Below are 18,189 nucleotides of genomic sequence, written 5' to 3'. Positions count from 1 at the left end.
TCATGCATGTGTAACAAGGGGGAATCCCATTTTTTCTAGGTCCATGCAGGGTCAGCTGCATTGCCAGCAAATGGGACTCTGTACTGCACATATGACTAGATGATAGACTGAGCCAATTGTGTGTATTTGTTTTACTCTGTGTCTGTGATCAGAACTGACCCGTTCTAGCTGTGTGCATTATGCCATGGATAAGCTGCAATAATGTTAGAGGAAATAGGAGAGTGCAATATCATCAGATTCTTGAGTCTGAGATGCCACTTGTAAGAAATGCTTAATATGTCATGGTTGGATTTTCTGCTGCTTGTAGACAGAAAGATCCTGCTCTTTGGAATTTGTGTGATGAGCTCATGCTGGCCAGCACCTCTGATCATCTTAAATAGAGTAATTGTATCCACTGAGCTCCTGATTTTATAGAGTCTTATGCAGCTTTCCAGTCTTCTGATGTACAGCTTCCCTACATTTTTGGTGTGATATGAGAAATTTTGGGTGAAGTTCCCTGCTCTGTTATGTATGAGGTCAGCCTTAATGATCTATCTTGGCTGTAAAAAGAAAACAAATCCTATCACCCAAGCTTGCCAGCATCTGGACATTTTGCTGATACTGTGTGTGGAGGTTATGCTCTTGTGGACTCTGGAAAACTTTACTGAAAAACCCTTTTGAAAATCCATAAGGAAATGTGTGACTGGGGATTTAGGTAGTCACAGCTGGAGTATCATGGTGCTGCTGGTGGCAGCAGCGTGTGTCCTCTAGCTTGGGGGAAGCACAGTGATTTTAGCACAGAGCATTTAAAATGAAATCTGTATCTGCTGCCTTCTTTAATATCCACATAAACTCTTCCAGCATAACCCTTCCAGTGCTGCATCTTTAGAGAAGTGTTTCCTTTCCTAAGATATATTTGATGTTGTTTGCTGCTTTACATATAGAAAACATACTAATTTAGTAAACCACATCTCACACTCTCCAAAGAAAGACTGGGAGAAAAAAAAATGCAGGCAAAACTTGAAGGGGCTGAAGGAAATGAACTCCTGCTGCAGTTGCACACTTGCACACATCTGGTGCAACTGAAATTTAAGAGCTGAAGAGATCCACATCTGACCATGGTAGGGTCCAAACATTATTGTTGACACTGGTTTTCTTTTTGGATAGGTACACTGGCAGAGTCACTAGCGTGTGGAGCCTTGTCAGCTCTCTAATCTAATAGACTGTTCTTGCCCAGACCATTGTGTGTCAGTATTTTATGTACCAAATGTAGCCAGGTTTAACAATCAGCCATTTTCCCACCTTCTGCCAAACTTTTTCCCTTTTTTTGTCACAATTTAATGTTTGAGTCAAAATCTGCTATGGTAACAAATTATATACATGTTAAAAACTGAAAATAAAGAAGGAAAGAAGAGTCACAAAAGGTAACAAGAGTTCAAAGCAATGTCATTTGAGTTTTTTATTTTTAAAGACTTGAATTCAGCCCCATTTTAAAATTGATTTTTTTTTCTGTTATGTATTGTGAAAAACTTGCAAAGAAATGGATACTGCTTGAAAGCATGACTGTAGCTCTTTGTATGTAAAGCTGTAAAAGTATTCCCTGTACAGGTCTGATTTTGATTTATTTGCTTTTTAGTTACTAAAGAATAATTTGTGGAGCTTTTTTGACTTATATTTTCTTATTTGGAACAGTTGCCTTCAGGTAGCACCTGTTGAGGTTATTTATGTTTATTTCTAGCAACTCTATAGATAATATAAAGTATGTTACCAAAAAGTTGTTTCTCTTGTTTTATTGCATTTTTTAAAGGGCCCTTCACTTTTCTTTCTGGTGGCATCAATTGTTGCTGTCATGTACTGGGTTATGATGCTGAGGGCTGGGGACCTTGGAGGAGCATCTCTGGGGAATTACCTGCCTGGCAAACACCAGCACCAGCTGGAGGGGAGCTCAGTCCCTGGGAGGGCATTGGAATGGAGTCACCCAGTATCTTTGTGATTTTAATATTTAGTAGGTTATTTCTTATTCTGTGCTGTTTTTCATCTCACTCCGAATACTATAGCTTAAGTGAAACATAAACATTTTGGAAACTGAAACCTGGTCTAGGTTCTCCAGCTGTGCAGGTTGCATGTTGGTTGCATGAAGGATGCTGGTAAAGCCTTGTGTGTCCCAGATATCAACCACTTTGGTCATTATACCCTGAGCTGGAGCAGTTTCTGCCCCTGTCACATGCAATGAGGGATGCCATCCAGACCTGGTGTCTGCTTCACTGGGACTTGGGCTCTTCCTCAGTAATTTGATTTGGACATTTGTATAAGTAATGGCAATAACTGAGTGCCTTTAACAATACACAGCCTAAAATAAATGAAAAGCTTGGTGCATTGCTAAGCTGCCAGAGTCCAGTTCTTCCACAGGTCACAGGGCACCATGTTCTTTAATCTCTGCTTTTTCAGTCTGTTCCTAATTGTGTGGAGGAGCTTTGACATGATCCCAGCATTCACTGGAACTGCTTATGTTTTGGGATGATGAGTGTATCTTGGTGAACAATGGTCTAAGCAACCTATTAAATTGTAGTGTATCCTCCTCCCTGCCTGTGTTTACTCCTAACTTCTGCTGAGCTGATTAGAGGCTTGGCAGGAACTGTATGGTTATGCTCTAGATACACTTTGGATACATTATTGTCACAGTTGAGGTATTGCAAAAGCGATGTCGTTCCAGTCTTTATCCTACCGAGGTACCTCTTTGGATTGTGCAATATCTGTGGCTAATTACACGGCAATTGCAGTGTGCCACCAGCCACCCACAATTCATTGTCAGCTCCTTGGGGATGCAAATGAAAAAGGAAAGATAATGTTTTCTTTCTTCAGTCCAGTGATTTAGCTTGCCTCTGTTTTTTTAATCCCCTGTTCCTTCAGGTAATAAAGCCAGATGGTAGTGACAAAGAAACAGAAGTCACACATGAATCAGACGTCCCTGAGGACATGTTGGGGACTTGCGTTCCACAAGAGACAGCGAAAGGCGATGCTCAGAGTCCGGATGTCATTATAGAAGCTCAATTTGATGATAATGATGCAGAGCATGGACAAGACCACTTGCAGGACATGTTGACTGATGACATTAAGAAACTTTCCCTGGATACTGGTGAAAAGGGTGAGTAGATCAGATTGCTGGTTTTAGGCCTTCATTTGAGCAAACCGTTGAAGTGTTACTTGCTTGCCTCGCTTTGCTGTGCGATATAAAATACAGGCATAAAAGCTTAATGCCTTATCACTTCTGTCCCCTTCTGCTAAACTGTCTTCATGGTTTTGAATGGATATTAATGGCTGGGGTTCATGTAGCTTTGATTGATGCAAAGTAAATCTGCGAAACAGAAGTCACACCTTTAGATTTGCAATTCTTGGGGCTGTCTGGGGACTGCTGGTTGCTGTTCCGTTCAAGATGCTGCTGTAGCGGTTTCCTTCCTTGCAGCTTGGCTGGCCAATCTATGTGTCTCAGTTTGGGGATAAGCATATATTTCCTTGGGGGCAGTTAAGTTTGTTGCTGTTTTCAAACAGTTGAGTTATGAGCAACTTAAAGATTTGGTCTGTTTAAAAAGAAAATTGCACTAAAACCTAAAGCCAATTATGCGATCTGTTTTGAAGGCAAACCTATTTTATTCTGAATCTGAATTCCATCCAAGCCATCAAGTGTTGCTTAGGGCAAAATAAAATAGGCTCCCCTGTCCCAAAACTAACGCTTATGCAGCTCTTTGCATGTCCTTTCTAGTATTAAATCCCTTCCCGAAGAGCTGTGTGTTGAAAGGATTCTGACAATTGGCACATTTAATGTGTGCCTTCAGCTGCTCATGGAAGGTTTGCCAGGGCAGATAATCTGTTGTGTTCCTGTTGTTTGCCCCAGTTATCCAGAAGAGGTGGCAGTAACTCAGGACCAAGTAGTTGTTGGACTCTGACAAATCTTGGTGGTGGTTATAAAGCTGTCCTACTGAATACCTCGTTTTCCTGAGATATTTGAGGATGCACAGACCCTGCCTGTACTGTTGGTAGACTTCCATTTTTCACACCCATTTGTTAATAAAGCAGGAAATAATATTTGAATGGAAGTGTTGTAGTTTTTATGACAGAGCACTGGTTTCACCTCATGACTGGACCTGCCACCATACCAGTTTGTGATGCTATTTCCTTCTGGATATCTCCACTGTTGAGTTCCTGCCAAGGCACGTGAACCAACTCATATCTTGTTCTATTCCTTTCCAGGATGCAGGTTGATTTGGGAATTACTCATCTTGTCTGTGGATGTTGTACACAGGTGGTTTTTAACCCCAGCTGTTTTGCAGTCTATTGCAGCTGCACACCACTGGGCTGCTTTGACTCAACAATTCTCCTGAGTCACTTGTTGTGTCTATTGCATCTTTGTTGCTTCTGACAGCAGTGCCAAATTAAACATTGTACAAGTACATTCTAATTTGATACCAGCATCTAAAATAAATACAGGCTTGAGCCAGTATTTTACTTTAGTTGTGTGACTGTTCTTTAGTTTAAAGAGTTGATGAGAGGTTTTTTTTTTGGTGCATCATAGTTCCTCGAGATGCTCTAGAGTGACCTGTGTTGGAAGTTATCAAGTCATCTCTCAAAATCTGTGCCATCTGAGTGGGTTTTGCCATTTGATTTTGTCTTTGGAGAATATTTGTAGGACAAATGTGAGATCAGCTTATTGTCTGCACAGTTGAAATCCAACTTTTCCACTGCAGTTGCCTAAGCCAGCTGTTTTCTTTTGTTTTCAAGGTCTTTCCATGTTGATCCTTAATAAGCTTTGTGGCTGGTGTGAGTGTGCCAGTTAGATTTCTGCTGAGTTTGTGTTTTGCTATCACCTCTTTTAATATTTGCTTCAGCTTCTTTGGCCATATAACCCATATAGATTTTTCCTTACTTTCTTCTTTCTCTGCTTTTTAATACCATCCCTTTTTTATACATATAAAGTTTATGATGCTGATTTTTCTGAAGGTGTTTTTGAGTAGTTGATGATTGCTTTGGCTTGTTTCCTGTCCTTCATACAATTTCTCATATCATCACTTATCCAGATTTTCAGTCTTGCCTGGAAAACAGCTATAGTTATTCTAGCATCATTGATAACTGTCATGAAAAAAAGAAAAAATCCTGGCAAATTCAGCCTTCGCAGGTGTGGCTCAAAATGCTTTTTTAAAAGCACCAAACATACACTTTTTCTAGGCAGAACTGGACCTCAGAGGGTAAAATCAGTTGAACTTCCTAAGGCCATCCAGTGGCAGGTGGTGCCAGTATTGGAGGCAGAGAGCACAGGAGGTTGGGCTGTGGTGGGTGCAGGTGCCCTTCCCTGGATAACATGGGCCTCTCCTGGGAGAGCTGCTTGGCTGCTGCTGCCAGCTGAACTTCCTGCATAGGAGCCTTTTCCTTCATGTTAGATCCCTTCTGCTGGAAACAGCTACTGCAGTAAAGCAGAGAGAGGTGGATGGGAGTTGGGATTCACAGGGGGATTTCTTCCTGACCCACCAAACCCAGTGCTTTACTTGCTTTCCCTGAGAGCATTGCTTTGCAGGGCTTATCACACAGTCCCATTGCATGGCCTTATGCACAGAAGGGAGCAGGAGGAATTTTCTGTGGCCAGCACAAGTCTTAAATGAACACTTGTGATGGGCTTTCTTCCTTTTTTGGAAGGTTTTTTTGAAGGTTTCAAACTGGCCAAAGATTCTATCAAAGATAGTATATTAATGAAACAAAATCAAGAAACAGTCTATCATGTTCTCATGTGCCCTTAATGCATGTATTTGCTTACATATATGTGTGTATGTACCCATATATATATATATATATATATATATATATATATATATATATATATATATATAAGACCTACCCAAAATTCAAACTAAATAAAAAACCCACAAGATTTCTGGAGGTGAAAAATATCCATAACTACTGTAATGGAATCAAAAGGACATTTTACTTATTCTGGACAAAAAAACCCAGAGCCAGGTTGACACTGTGCTCAAATCTGAACACAAGCCCTGCAGTTTTCTGCTCTCAATTGCAAGATGCCTTTTGTCCTTCCTGATGTAGGAGTTGGATTGCACAATATCTCTGCTGGCTCATTTGTTCTGATGCCCATGGTCAGAATGAACCATGAAGAATAAAAGTAGACGTGTCATTTGAATAAGAGCACTCTGGGAGCGCAGACTGTTTTGATGTCTTTTCTTCCTTGGCCTGTGTCCCATCCCTTCTCATGGCATTGTTCCTCTTCAGAGCACAGTCACCCTCTCCATCTCCAGTTACACGCTGGGGCAAAGAATTTTGGGGTTGGCCCTTGCTGTCAGAAGCTCTGAAGCATGAAACATTGTGTACACTGATTATGGCCTAGATTTGAGGGACTGAATTTCCCTGAAGTCATTGTACCTTGGATTTCCTGTGCCTCTGTGGGGCTTAGGGCAAACTGGTAGAAATTGTTATTATGCACAAGTCTGCAGGCTTAGACTCAGATGTTGGAGCTGTCTTCACTAAGTGCTGCTGTTATGAGAGCTGTGCTTCCTGCCTTTCTATTCCTGAGTCCCCAGAAGGGATGGGATAAGCAAGAGGGAAGTCCATGGAAGTGAAGAGACCATTGCATTCAGCCTAATTCTCAGCCCATGTACTTTCTTGTGCTCATAAAAGTGGGTCAGTCTTGCTTTGCTCAAGGATATTTAAATAGAAATTTGTAATTGGTTTCACTCTGCCAGAAGATGTCCTGGTCAAATGAGTTTGCTCTGCTTATCTGGACTTTTCTTGCAAAGAGTTGGGGTTAAAGATCATCTTCGAAAAGTCTTTAGTTGAGGAAGTAACAGCCATTCTCCTCTCCAGCACCTGGTTCTACACAAAGACCAATACTGTCCCGTTCCACAGTTAAATTGTCTGAATGTTAAGCTTTGATATTTGGTCTTGCAAAGTTGAAAATATATTTTTGTCTTGGATTTTCAGCTGTATTTCCAAAGTGTAAATATCTTTGCATATGCTGAACAAACTTTCTGTTTTTTTTTTTTTTCCTTAAAAAGACAGTAAGATCGACCACCCTGAATAAAGTTTCTCAGCTTCCTTAGTAATGTCCTTCAAACACTCTCTGAGATTTCTGTACCCTACTGAAATGTGGGCAGAGAACAAGGCAATAGCATCCTGGCAGTAGTCTGCACCACCAGTGTGTACAGAGAAATAATTAATTCCCTGTAGTGCTTGGTACTGACATGCAAGTCCTCTGTGTTGTACCTTGAGACCTCAGTTTATCCTGTGTTACTACTGTCCACAGAACTCATTCGTCAGTCAAAATGACCTTTGCCAGGTCTGTAATTCTTAATCCTCATTCACACTGACCACTGCAACAGAGGTCGTGTAACTTTTATCACTTACTGCTGACCTAGAATACATTACTTCTGTGACTTTTCACTGCAGTAGGAGGATTTTCTTTATATTCCATTTCAATATGTAATATAAAAAGGAAACTCTGTATCTCTCAACCTGGGAAAAGTGCAAAATGTTCTGTACAGAATAGTTTATGATACTGTATCCCTACACAGACTGTGAGTCACTTGAGTTTCCTACAAATGTGAGCTGTCTCTTGTTAAATATTGGAATCAGATTTCTCTGATAAAGAAACATCAGCAATTGAACAGTAGCAGCCACTTGTACTCATGAGAATGGCAGCTGTTCTCATAAAAGTGCCTCAGCCCTTCTTTAGCAAAATGATATTCAAATAAAATTTGTAAAACAGTGTCACTATGCCAAAAGCTATCCTTGTCAAACTCGTTTGCTCGGCTTTTTTCAGCTCTTCTCACAGGAGATCTTACTCCACCAGATACACAAAATATCCTGCTTCCCACGGGGGTGGAAGTCATCAAGCTGGTGGACTGGCTGCCCTGGCAGCAATCAGAGAGTTGTGTTTGTTCAGGATTTCCACTTACACCTACCCTGCTGCAAAGCAGAGCTCGGATGTGGGAATGTCTGAAGCTTGCTCATTGCCTTGACGTAATGACGTTTGAACAGAAATAGCTCATTTACAGGCAGAGTAGGCTCACATGAACTGAGTAACCAATGGATAATGGGTAGGATCAACAGAATTTGGAAGCTGCTGCAGAATTTGCTCATGTCTCCCTGTCTGTTCAGCATTCACCAGGTGGAGAGGTCGATCTCTGTCAAGTCAAATGTGACTGTCAGTCTCTAGTAGTCCTGATAAGATCAGAAATGATAACCTAAAATTGCTTGGTGTCCACATTGCTGCTGACTGGAGGCTGTATTTTGAGTATTTCAGGATTGCTTGACTTAACTGAAATGGTGGTGTTTGGTAAGTTCACTGTATGGTTGTGTAATAATGGCATCAAGCCTTTCTTTTCTCCAGGTGATGTTTTAGGGTCAGTGCTTAGAAGGGTTTTTGGATCTCTCTAGCAAAACGGAAAAATGTATTTATAATGCAGAGTTTAGTCTCTGTTTTGCAATTCTGCACTTCTCATGCACTTCCATGTCCCCCTCTAGTGCTTTTGTGTCCTCTCTCTCCTTTTAAGCTTGACAAGGTGCCTACTTGCCTTTTGTGCCTTCCTCTGGCACCTGGGGTCCTGCAGTTACCAGTGTCTCATATTGGCCCAGGCAGAGTTCAGAGAGTTACTGCTATTCCTCTCCTTGGCCAGGTCTGGTAGATGAAACGATGGTGACAAAAATCTGGATTATGTGCTGAACCTCTGCTCTGCTCAGGCTCACCCTTTCAGTTTAGCAGCCATGAAGTCTGGCATATTTGGAGTCCACCAACCTCCCTGGCTGCTGGAAGGAACAAGTGTTCTTCTCCCTCCTCTCCAGAGGCTCCTGTTCACTCTGAGTGCTTTTAAGGAGCTTCACTGTTCTTTCCTAGCCTGCAGCCTTCTGGAGATGGATCATCTCCACTGCATAGCTCTTAAAATTTCTAGGCCACAGCAGAGCGAAAGCTCACCAGGAAATCTTCTCAGTTACATGGCTTTTAATAGAAATCCTTGAGGTGGAACTGTCAAAAATCGGATCAGTTTCACTCTGCTGAAGCCTGGAAAGCCAGCAGAGAAGCTGGAGCAGTTTCAGCTGTTCGAGACAGCTCTGTATTAACTTATCCTGAGTTCATGTTTGTGGGTCTCTGGATCTAGCTCTTCTGGTTGTTGCTATAACTTTTCTTAAATGACAGCATACATTTCTAGCAGAATAAACAGTATGGCAACTTCAGAACACTAAATAAAAGGGTTCTACTGGTACTGAACAAATTGGGCTTTATGGTTGCATTGATTAAATGCTATGGGCTGAAAAAGCTCCTGTTATTCTTTTGTTGTAAAGCTGAAGCCTGCAATGGAAGTTAATGTTGGGAAAGTTCCTTACACTGTTCTTCCCTAGTAAGTTATCTTGACCCCTAAATGACTTCTTAAGTACTGGAAAAAATAAATTACTTAGGCAATTAGGTAACAGGAATTAGATTAAGTTCAGCATATTACCATATGTTCCTGAGTTCACCTATGTTTCTCCTTTGAGTTACACGTTTAGGTCAAGTGAATGAGAGGGCATGATACTGAGAGTGAATGGTGGGTGTGGAGATAAACAGAGTATGGTCATGTCATTGTTAGCAGCAAGATTTCCAGGATGGAGCAGATTACGATTCATTCAGCTAGCATATTTTCCATGGAATAGTAATATTGGACACACAGACTTTAGGAACAAATGCACCTGCAGGAAGGAAGAACATTAAGTAAATAAGCAAAATACTCAACGGAATTCTTTTTGCAACATTTTAATTTTGCTTGTCATTAATGTAATAGAAGTGTATTTCTGTAGGCTGCAGCACCACCTGACTTTTTGTAGGTTTAATTCTCTTGCAGTAAGGCTTTCAACCCCTCTGCTGAGTGCTACTCGAGGACTTGAGAGGGCCAGGAGGTCTGTGTAGCCATTCTATGGTTGTGGCAATGTTTTGTGGCTACTGAGGCAGCTATGATCTGATCTGCTGGGCTAGAGGGCAGCTTCCCAAAGTTATGTTGGCCTGTGCTGTGGATCAGACATGGAGGGTTCTAAGGAAAAGCGACACTCTTGTCTCATCTTTCTGCCATCTCCTCCATCCCTCCTTGTGGAGGTGGCTAAATATAAGTAAATAATTACATGCTTGGCTGCCTTGCATGTCTGAGGGAGCCAGCTGTACTCACCTCTTCACACTGACTTTGCTCTGCTACTGCAGGTGCTTGTCTGTGCTCTACACATCTGTTATTAAGCCTTTCCTCTCCCTCTCTGAGGGTCTCTTCCTGCCTGTGCATCTCCAAAAATCTTGATGCTAATCATCTGAGTCTCCCAGTCCTCTCTTCAGCGTGCCCTTGGGCAGGCAGGTGTGCGTGCTCAGGTGTTAAGACATGAACAGCGGTGGCAGGGTGAGTTTGCTTAAATGAGTATTCAAAAATAAACATCTCTGAGGAGGTTAGTCCTGTTCATTAGACACACAGCTCTGCGATGAGACAGCTCAGGAGTGCTGCATGGTTTGGGGCTGCTTTGCTCCTTAGTGCAGAGCCCTCTTCCATTGCACATGGGAGCTGTTAGGCTGATTTTGGACAGGCAGCATGTGTTAAATTCCAAGGCTGTTGGCTTAACAGTCTTGTCGCAGTGAAATATCTTTCCTCCATCACAGGTGGAAAGCTCTGGGAGGGGAGGTATAAATACAAAGTACTGCTTTTTCTGTGATACTTTGCTAGGTGACCCTACTTATAGGGTGTTCAAAATTGATACCAGTTTTGGATAGTACCTGGTACCAAGTGGAACTGCACTTTCCTTCTTTCCTACCTTTTGGTAGATTTGTGTTCTGAAGAAAAAAACTGTTCTGTGCCAAGAAACCATCAGCTGCAGAATGTGAAGAGTCCTTGTACTTTCTTGTAAACAGTGACATTTCCTTCTTGTTATCCCTAAAAATTAAGATTGTAGCATAATAGTGTAGTCCAGAGCAAATGTCTGGGTACGCATGTATCACTTTTGGATTGAAGGGAGTATCATTTCCTAGTGTCTGTTGTGTGCTGGTATAGACAGAATTGCAAAAACACATCATTTGTGCGTGTGACACGCAGTCCTGAGATATTTATAATAAATCAGTCTGTTTTACACCACTCAGGTATTTGGTACTAAAACATAATATCCTGAAAACTGCTCCTTGAAGCAGACGTCAGAGAACCTGAGTGCTGTTGCTTCATTAGTAAGTTGTTGGCTTTGCCACTGAAAGGTTTACAGCTCTGCTGGTATCTGAGCACTGAGCTGAAGAACAGTATTTTCTGATGGGATTCTTAAATACTCCCATGTAGAGTAACCCAGCTTCTCAAGTACATTTTTTTTCTAGTTGAAGTAGCAAACATTGAAGTATTTTCTTAAAAAACGTGGCTTTTTCTATTCAGGGAGGGAGATTTTTTTTTTTTCAGTAAGTTGTGTTTGAGATCTGAAACTGTGATATATTTTCATTTGCAAGTGGATATTGCATCTTTAATTGTATTCTTTTTGGACAGAATTGCAAATTTCCACAGTGACCAATGCAAACGTAGTGAAAATAATTTTGGATCTGTCATAAGAAATTAGAATTCTAGTCTGATGAGTTTTGGTCCACTTTGGCCACCTTTTAATGTGATGGTAATTGATTTGTAAAAGCAAATTTGGGGGGCTTTAAAAAAAAGTAATGTTTGACCTAGGAATGCCTGTCAGGCAAATCTAAGTGTGCATTGAAGCTGCCTAAATGGATCTCTTACAGAGGGAGGCAGATTCCAAGTGTCCTGGATCTGTTCATTGGTAATAACATAACTAATTTGAGTTGCTTTTTGTGTCTAGTGCCTAATTTTTTTTTAAGTAAGACTATTACAGTTTTGGTTTGTCAGATAATCGCTGAAAGGAAAACACTGAGATTATAATGCAGTTTCACTGGATCCTGGTTGCTGAAGTGTGTTTTCACTGTAAGATAAGCTTATGAAGTACTGCCCAAGCTAACATAGTAAATCTTTCTCAGAAAACATGTCTTTGCCTAGGGTGGAAATATTGAATGGTCATTGGATAACCACTGCAGTAAAGGGGTCAGAATAATTCATTTTTAGTTTGGCATAATGCAAGGAGTTTCTTCCCACCTTCCCAGCACAAAATCCTGCTCCTCTCACAAGTTATCCCTCCTTTAGGATTGCCTCCATGCCTCTGCCCTGTTGTGGGAGATGTTTTTATCTCCCAGCTGAGATCTTCTTGACCACCAGTCTCTAGTGGGGCCCTGTTACAGCCCCTCTGTGCTCAGCTCCACTGAAGGGGAGGAGGATGTGTAATGAAGGAGAGGGACTGTCAGAGATGTATTCAGGGAACTTGGCTATCATGCTCTGGTGGTAGATTATTGCTGCTGTGACTGAGATTCCTGTGCAGTACTTTGACAATTGAGCCAGGTGGGCATTGGATCTGGGTAGCTGTCCCTTCTGAGCTGAAGGTTTTGTCACTGGGATTCCTCATGGCTGATGCTTTGCTGCTGTAGACACCTGAGCAGTAGATGTAGCCCTGACACCAACAGAATTTTGACTTCAAAAAGAGGAGCTACAAGCTATAGGGAAGTCTGCATCTCTTAGCTCCAGGAGTACAAAGTTCCTCACATCTCTTCTTCCCTGTCCTTTGTTTCAGGAGCATTTGCCCTTAGTAAATGTCTGTGATGGTATTTAAGATACTGAAGTTGGTTAAAAAAGAGGGGTAAGAAGTAGATGGCTGGGATTAGCTTCCTTTTTTCTTTCAGTTGATGAAGTAGTTGTAGATCCCAGACTCTGCCTGCTGGAGTCTCTCATAATCTGAGGATTTTTGGGAGGGATGCTGAGGTTGGAGGGACCACAGAAGAAGACACTCTCCAGCCAGCCAAAGGGCCCTGGTTGATGTTGGCCATGAAGGAAAAGGCCAGTTCTATCGTCTGCCATGGTGGGAATTTGGGTGCTTTCCGATATCTGTACTGGGTTCACATGGGGCTTGTCTTCAGCAGGAAGGGGGGCAGTGCCCCAGCCCAGGCCCAGGAAAGACCCAGCCACCCATTTCGTGTTCTCCTGTGACAGCTGCATCCTGGTGCTCCTGTGCTTTTGCATGTGTGTGTGTGTGACTTCCCCAGGACAGCCCTGCTGGCTTCTTTTTAACAGAGAAAACTGCTTCAGTGAAAATTTCTAAGTGACTTTTCAGAGAGATGGGCATTGGAAGGATAAGTGAAAAAGGCAGTGCTAACAAGGACATATTCTTCACGTGGCTCTGGGTGCTTTTTTCATTCTTTCCTGCTGAACCTTGAGTCACTGCTGCTGTTCTGCTACGCTGGGAGAGCAGTGAATGCAGCTCTTGCTTTTTTCCAAAACATGTTTAGTTCTGGTTTCTCTTCCCACCAGCATGTGCTGTTCCTTGGGGAGAGTTCACTCCAGTAAAGCCCTGGGCTTGTGGCAGGTGTGCCTGGAGGCATGACCTTTGGAAGGCTCCCAACTTCCCCATGTCCTCTGCCCCGTCCAGTTTTCCTTTGTTCCAGATCATTTTGTTCTTTGCCCAGGCTGTCTTTATGATTGACACACCATAAACTGATTGCTTGAAAACTTATAAGAAAACAAAATGGCTCCTGGCTTTCATTCTTTGCTGAATTATTGCCTGGTATGACCTTTAGCTGGCAGAAACCTTTGAGGAGCTAAGCAAATCAGGTAACCTTGGTATTCCCCACTTTTTAACTGCTTACAATTTTACAAGCAATTTTTTTTCCCTACCTTGTTTGTCACCATGAAGCTCTGGGTGGTTTTATCCTGTAGTAATGCTGGTTTTGGCAAGTCTGAGTTCATTTCAGTAGAAGTAAATCAGAAATGGTTTTGCTGCTTCTATTATTGGGGCTTTTGTAAGAAAAGTAGTTTTTTATTTAAACCCCTGAATGCCTCTCAGCATTACTAGCATTCATTCTCCTCTCAGCATTACTAGCAAGTCAATGAAGATAAAATAAATGTAAAGTCACTTAGAAAAAGATCTCTGGGGAGGGAAGAGCATATCAGAAGGCAAGGCTGAGGATAATTAGCAGCATATGAGAATCAGTTTGTCATTAGAGCAAAGCCATCATTGTCAAGCGACTGCTGGGGTGACACTGCCTGGAGGCAGTGCAGTGTCCCTCCGTGGGGACACAGCCATCTGTGAACGTGCCCTGGTGATGGTGGGGCACAGCCAAGCCCTTGGGGAAGCTGCTGTCCCACTGCCACCTTCCTGAGCACCAGCCCCGCCACCGGCGCTGCTCCGCTGCAGCCGCCCCTCGGTCCGTCATGCCACCAGCCGCCGTGCTGGGGCTCTGTGGGACAGGCAGGCCTCAGCTGGGGACCAGGCTCTGCGTGTCACCGCACAGCTTCTGCAGCCTTTCTCACATGGGTGACTGCTGTTGGCCTCCTGCAGCACAGACTTCAGCAAAATGGTGCTTTATCTCGTGTCTTCTAAGGGAAGCAATGACAGCTACGTCCCTTGAAACTTGCAGTCAGTGCCACGGTCTCTCTTTAGGAAAGCAAGATTTCTTTTGAACACTCTAGGCCTGATTTTAGCACATGTGCTCAAGATGGATGTGATTACCATACAAATGAAAAAGTCAGCCATTTCCCTTGAGCCCTCCAGACAAGAGCACATGGATGCTTCCATCCCAAAAATTCTGGCAGAGCAGTAACCAGAGGCTCTCAGCAGGGATGCAGCTCAAGACCAGCCCAGTCCCAGCCTTCTCCACAGCAAAGATCACTTTGGATGTTTGTAAACATTAAATGCCAGCCATCTGTAGCAGATGCTCCCAAACTCACATACCTGAATATTTGAAAATTTCGAAATTTTCGATTTTAATATTGTCAGCATCTGGTCCAGAGATCTCGGAGGAAGGAACCTCTTGGTCATATGTAGTGATTACTTCTGTAAGGCTTTTCATAAACGTGATCCACAGCTGAAGAGGGTCATCTTAGTAGATATGATTTCAGTTTCAAAGATAAACACACACTTTATAACCCTGCATAATGTTTTTAAAGGAAATTGAAATTAAATATCTAATGAATGTATGTAGGAAAGGACTGCTTATGTAATGTTAATGACTCCAACTAAGAAATGCCACAAAATTCTTAGCCCTTAGTATTTAATAAACTTGTTTTCTACCACTTTGTCTGTTGTGACAGTTATAGTCCTACTTACAGAGTTGGGACTTATTTTGATTTTTGTTGTTTTTCAGCACATCTGCATGGTAAGTGAACATGTATCTGCTGTCTGTTGTAATCCAGAGAAATAATTATTACTTCATGCTTGGCAATTCTAACATCTGAGAGATCCTTTTCCTTTTGAATAAGTCTACCACGTGCATATTGTATTGTGCTTTAGAGCAAAGGCCCGAGACAAATTTGTCATGGAAATGTGCTACAGTAACTGTCCTGTGTGTTTGATGCAGGGAAGGCTGCTGGGGTCACTGGTGTGCACAGACCAAAGCAAGATGATGGACCCAAGGTCAGTGATCCCAGGCTCCTCCCAGATGAGTTTCTTCAAAGGACAGCCAAGGTAAATCCATGGAGAGTGACAAGTAAGCACGTGTGTGCTCCCAAAGGCTGAAGGAGACTGGCCCTGGCCTCCCTGTAGCCTCTGTCTGTTGATCTTTGAGTCTCATTCTCCATTTCAGAGAGAGTAATTGTCTGATCTGATAAAAATCAAGTGACTTGTTATTTTTACCAATTTTCCTAGGTTAAATTCCCTTTGTTTGTCATGCAAAATTACTTAGCAAGATTCAGGAAAAAGATTGGATACTAATATGAGTATCAGGATATCCAAAGTTGTCAGAATTAATTCTTACAGACTTTGGAAAGGCTGCTAGTACTGTTGATTCAAGATTTGAGTCAATCTCTGAATGTTAAGAGAGCACAAAAGGGCTGCTGGGTCAGACTGGGTCAGGTCTCTTCCACGTCTTGTGCTTTCCCTCGCAGCCTCTGATTCTGGTCCTCTTGTTGGCTGGGCTGCTCTGGTCTCATCCAGTGTGGCAATTCCAGCACTCAGAATTGTGCAGAGGTGCAGCTCCTGAAACCTTCTGGAAGGACTCTTCTGTATAAGCTTAGGAAACTGGCTATAATGTTTCTGTTATCCAGTGATTTATTATGGTCTACAAAAATATAGCCTGGATGAACACCTCTCTGGAACAATTATTTAGTGATATTGTAATTTATTATTCTTTTCAAAGCCATCTTGTGTAAAGGTAAAATAACCCCTAACTTCAGAAAGCACAGAGAGAAGGAGAGAACTGCCAAATTCCCAACAGCACATCCTTTCCTGTGGTTAGCATTGGATCTGCCAGCGGCACCGTTTTTGGACTGGCCTGTTCTGTGCTGACTGTTGAAATCACAGGCCGAGAATACAAATGAAAGATTTTACAGGAGTTGCTTGTATTTTGTGGCTAATTCCCTGCATTTGGAAGCATCTGCTTCTTGTCTGGTTTTGTTCTGTAATCAAGAAAATTGCTGTAGAGAACTAGCACTTGGAAAGCACTTAGCTCTTCTATAGCCATGAGCAAGATGGCAATGAAAATACATTGTAAATAGGTACTCAGTTAAAAAATGCACACACACATACAGGGAAAACAAGATATAGACCTTGTGACTTTTTCAGATACTCTTCTGAGCCTTTGGGTATCCTTATTCTGCTAAATAAAGTAAGTTTCTCTGAAGGTATTAATTGTAGGAACTGTTGCCTCTCCCAGGTGGTGTATATTTTGGAAAAGAAGCATTCTCGAGCAGCTACAGGTTTCATCAAACTTCTGGCCGACAGGAACAGTGAACTCTTCAAGAGGTGTGCCATGTTCTCACCTGTGGACCACAGGGTGCCCAGGGTCTATGTGCCCTTGGCTGATTGCCCTCCAGACTTTGTGACCAAGCCCGAGGCCTATTCACAGATGCTCTTCATCTGTCGCATCGTGGACTGGAAAGAAGACAGCAACTTTGCATCAGGGTATGTGGCTGCCATCAAAAGTAGAGATGACTGACATTTCTAGTTGGAATTTTTGTTTTCACCTAATTTGTTACAAACAGTCAAAGCAGAAATCTGTTAACAAGCTGCTTGTCTTGTGTCCCTGTGGTGGATAAATTATGTTGGGATGAAGGATAGCTCATCACTAGTTAATCTCATAAATGTTAAGTTCTTCGAGTGCTTGCTTCAGTGCTGGTGCATCACAGCATTGATGAGTGCATGGTCTAGGGGGAACACACGTGCTCAGCCTGACCAGCACAAGCACCATGGGCTGCTGGCAGCCTTCCTGTCTTTCCTCCCTGTGTGGAAGAGTAGTACACAGTGTGCAGACATTTCCCTTCTGCCAGGGGAAGATCAGTGGCTGTGAGGCTCATCTTTAGTTTTTACGCCTTTGCTGGTAACAATTAGAAAGAAGTCACAGATTTTTGTGGTTTTAAAGTTGCATTGGTTCAAGCAGGAATAGTAGAAATCAGGAGAAGATTCATTCCCTCCTGAAGCATGTGAGAGAAGGGTGTTGCACTCTATGTATTTCATCAGGCACTGTAAAGTCATCACTGTCCAGAGTTCAAATTGCTGGCAGTGCTGTGAAGAAGGAAATTTTAAGCCAGTGCTACACAAATGGCCTATGCTGGGCTGGATCCAGATTGCAAGTTTATTTTGCCTCTCCATGAAGAAGACAGTGGTTTTCAGCATTTTCACTTTTTTCTTTGGAACCGCTGTGCGGTGCCAAACTCCCACCTGGAGTGGCCACGCTTGTTTCTATTGAGTGGTCTCAGTAAGAAATGGAGGATGTTGGTCAATCTATTCAGTTATTTTGGGAATACTTAGTAGTCCTGGTTTAGTTGGTAATACAGAGTAGATAACTCTGTGGCCATGCTGTGGTCAGATTTTACAGGTGCATCTGGATGTAATCTCGAGCATGTGCAGTAGTGGGAGTTGTTCATAAAATCCAGTTTTCTCTTCCCCTTGCAAAGCAGTTCTGATGGGGTAGCACAGCTGATGTACAGTATCAGCACTGCAGGTTTGGGAGTCCTCAGCTCAAATTGCTGGTAAAGCTTAAAACTTAGAGAAAATGTTTTTTAAGAATAAGTGTGATGGCACAGATCTATCAGCCCTAGAACTAAAAGTCAACTATGCTCAAGTCCCCCTTTCACAGAGTTTATCAGTTGTAGGTGATTTGTGTGCCCAATAATAGCAAGTTTCATGTGTGCTCCT

At 42.4% G+C, this 18,189-nt stretch overlaps 1 protein-coding gene across 3 annotated transcripts in view; it reads left to right on the top strand.

Annotated features, from left to right (window-relative positions):
• DIS3L2 (DIS3 like 3'-5' exoribonuclease 2) overlaps positions 1–18,189 on the top strand; it is a 180,860-nt gene that overhangs the window by 54,173 nt on the left and 108,498 nt on the right. For all 3 annotated transcript variants that reach the window (XM_041405987.1, XM_041405988.1, XM_041405989.1), the window contains exons 7-9: positions 2,890–3,124; positions 15,416–15,522; positions 16,709–16,956. In XM_041405987.1, coding sequence (XP_041261921.1) covers positions 2,890–3,124; positions 15,416–15,522; positions 16,709–16,956 — 590 coding nt within the window. The remainder of the gene's footprint in view (positions 1–2,889; positions 3,125–15,415; positions 15,523–16,708; positions 16,957–18,189) is intronic.

The sequence above is a fragment of the Onychostruthus taczanowskii genome, unplaced genomic scaffold (assembly GCF_017590055.1).
Source record: "Onychostruthus taczanowskii isolate IOZ18803 unplaced genomic scaffold, ASM1759005v1 scaffold24, whole genome shotgun sequence".
Taxonomy (NCBI): Eukaryota; Metazoa; Chordata; class Aves; order Passeriformes; family Passeridae; genus Onychostruthus; species Onychostruthus taczanowskii.
Note: the sequence above shows the minus strand (reverse complement) of the source record. Positions and strands in the feature narration are given on the sequence as shown.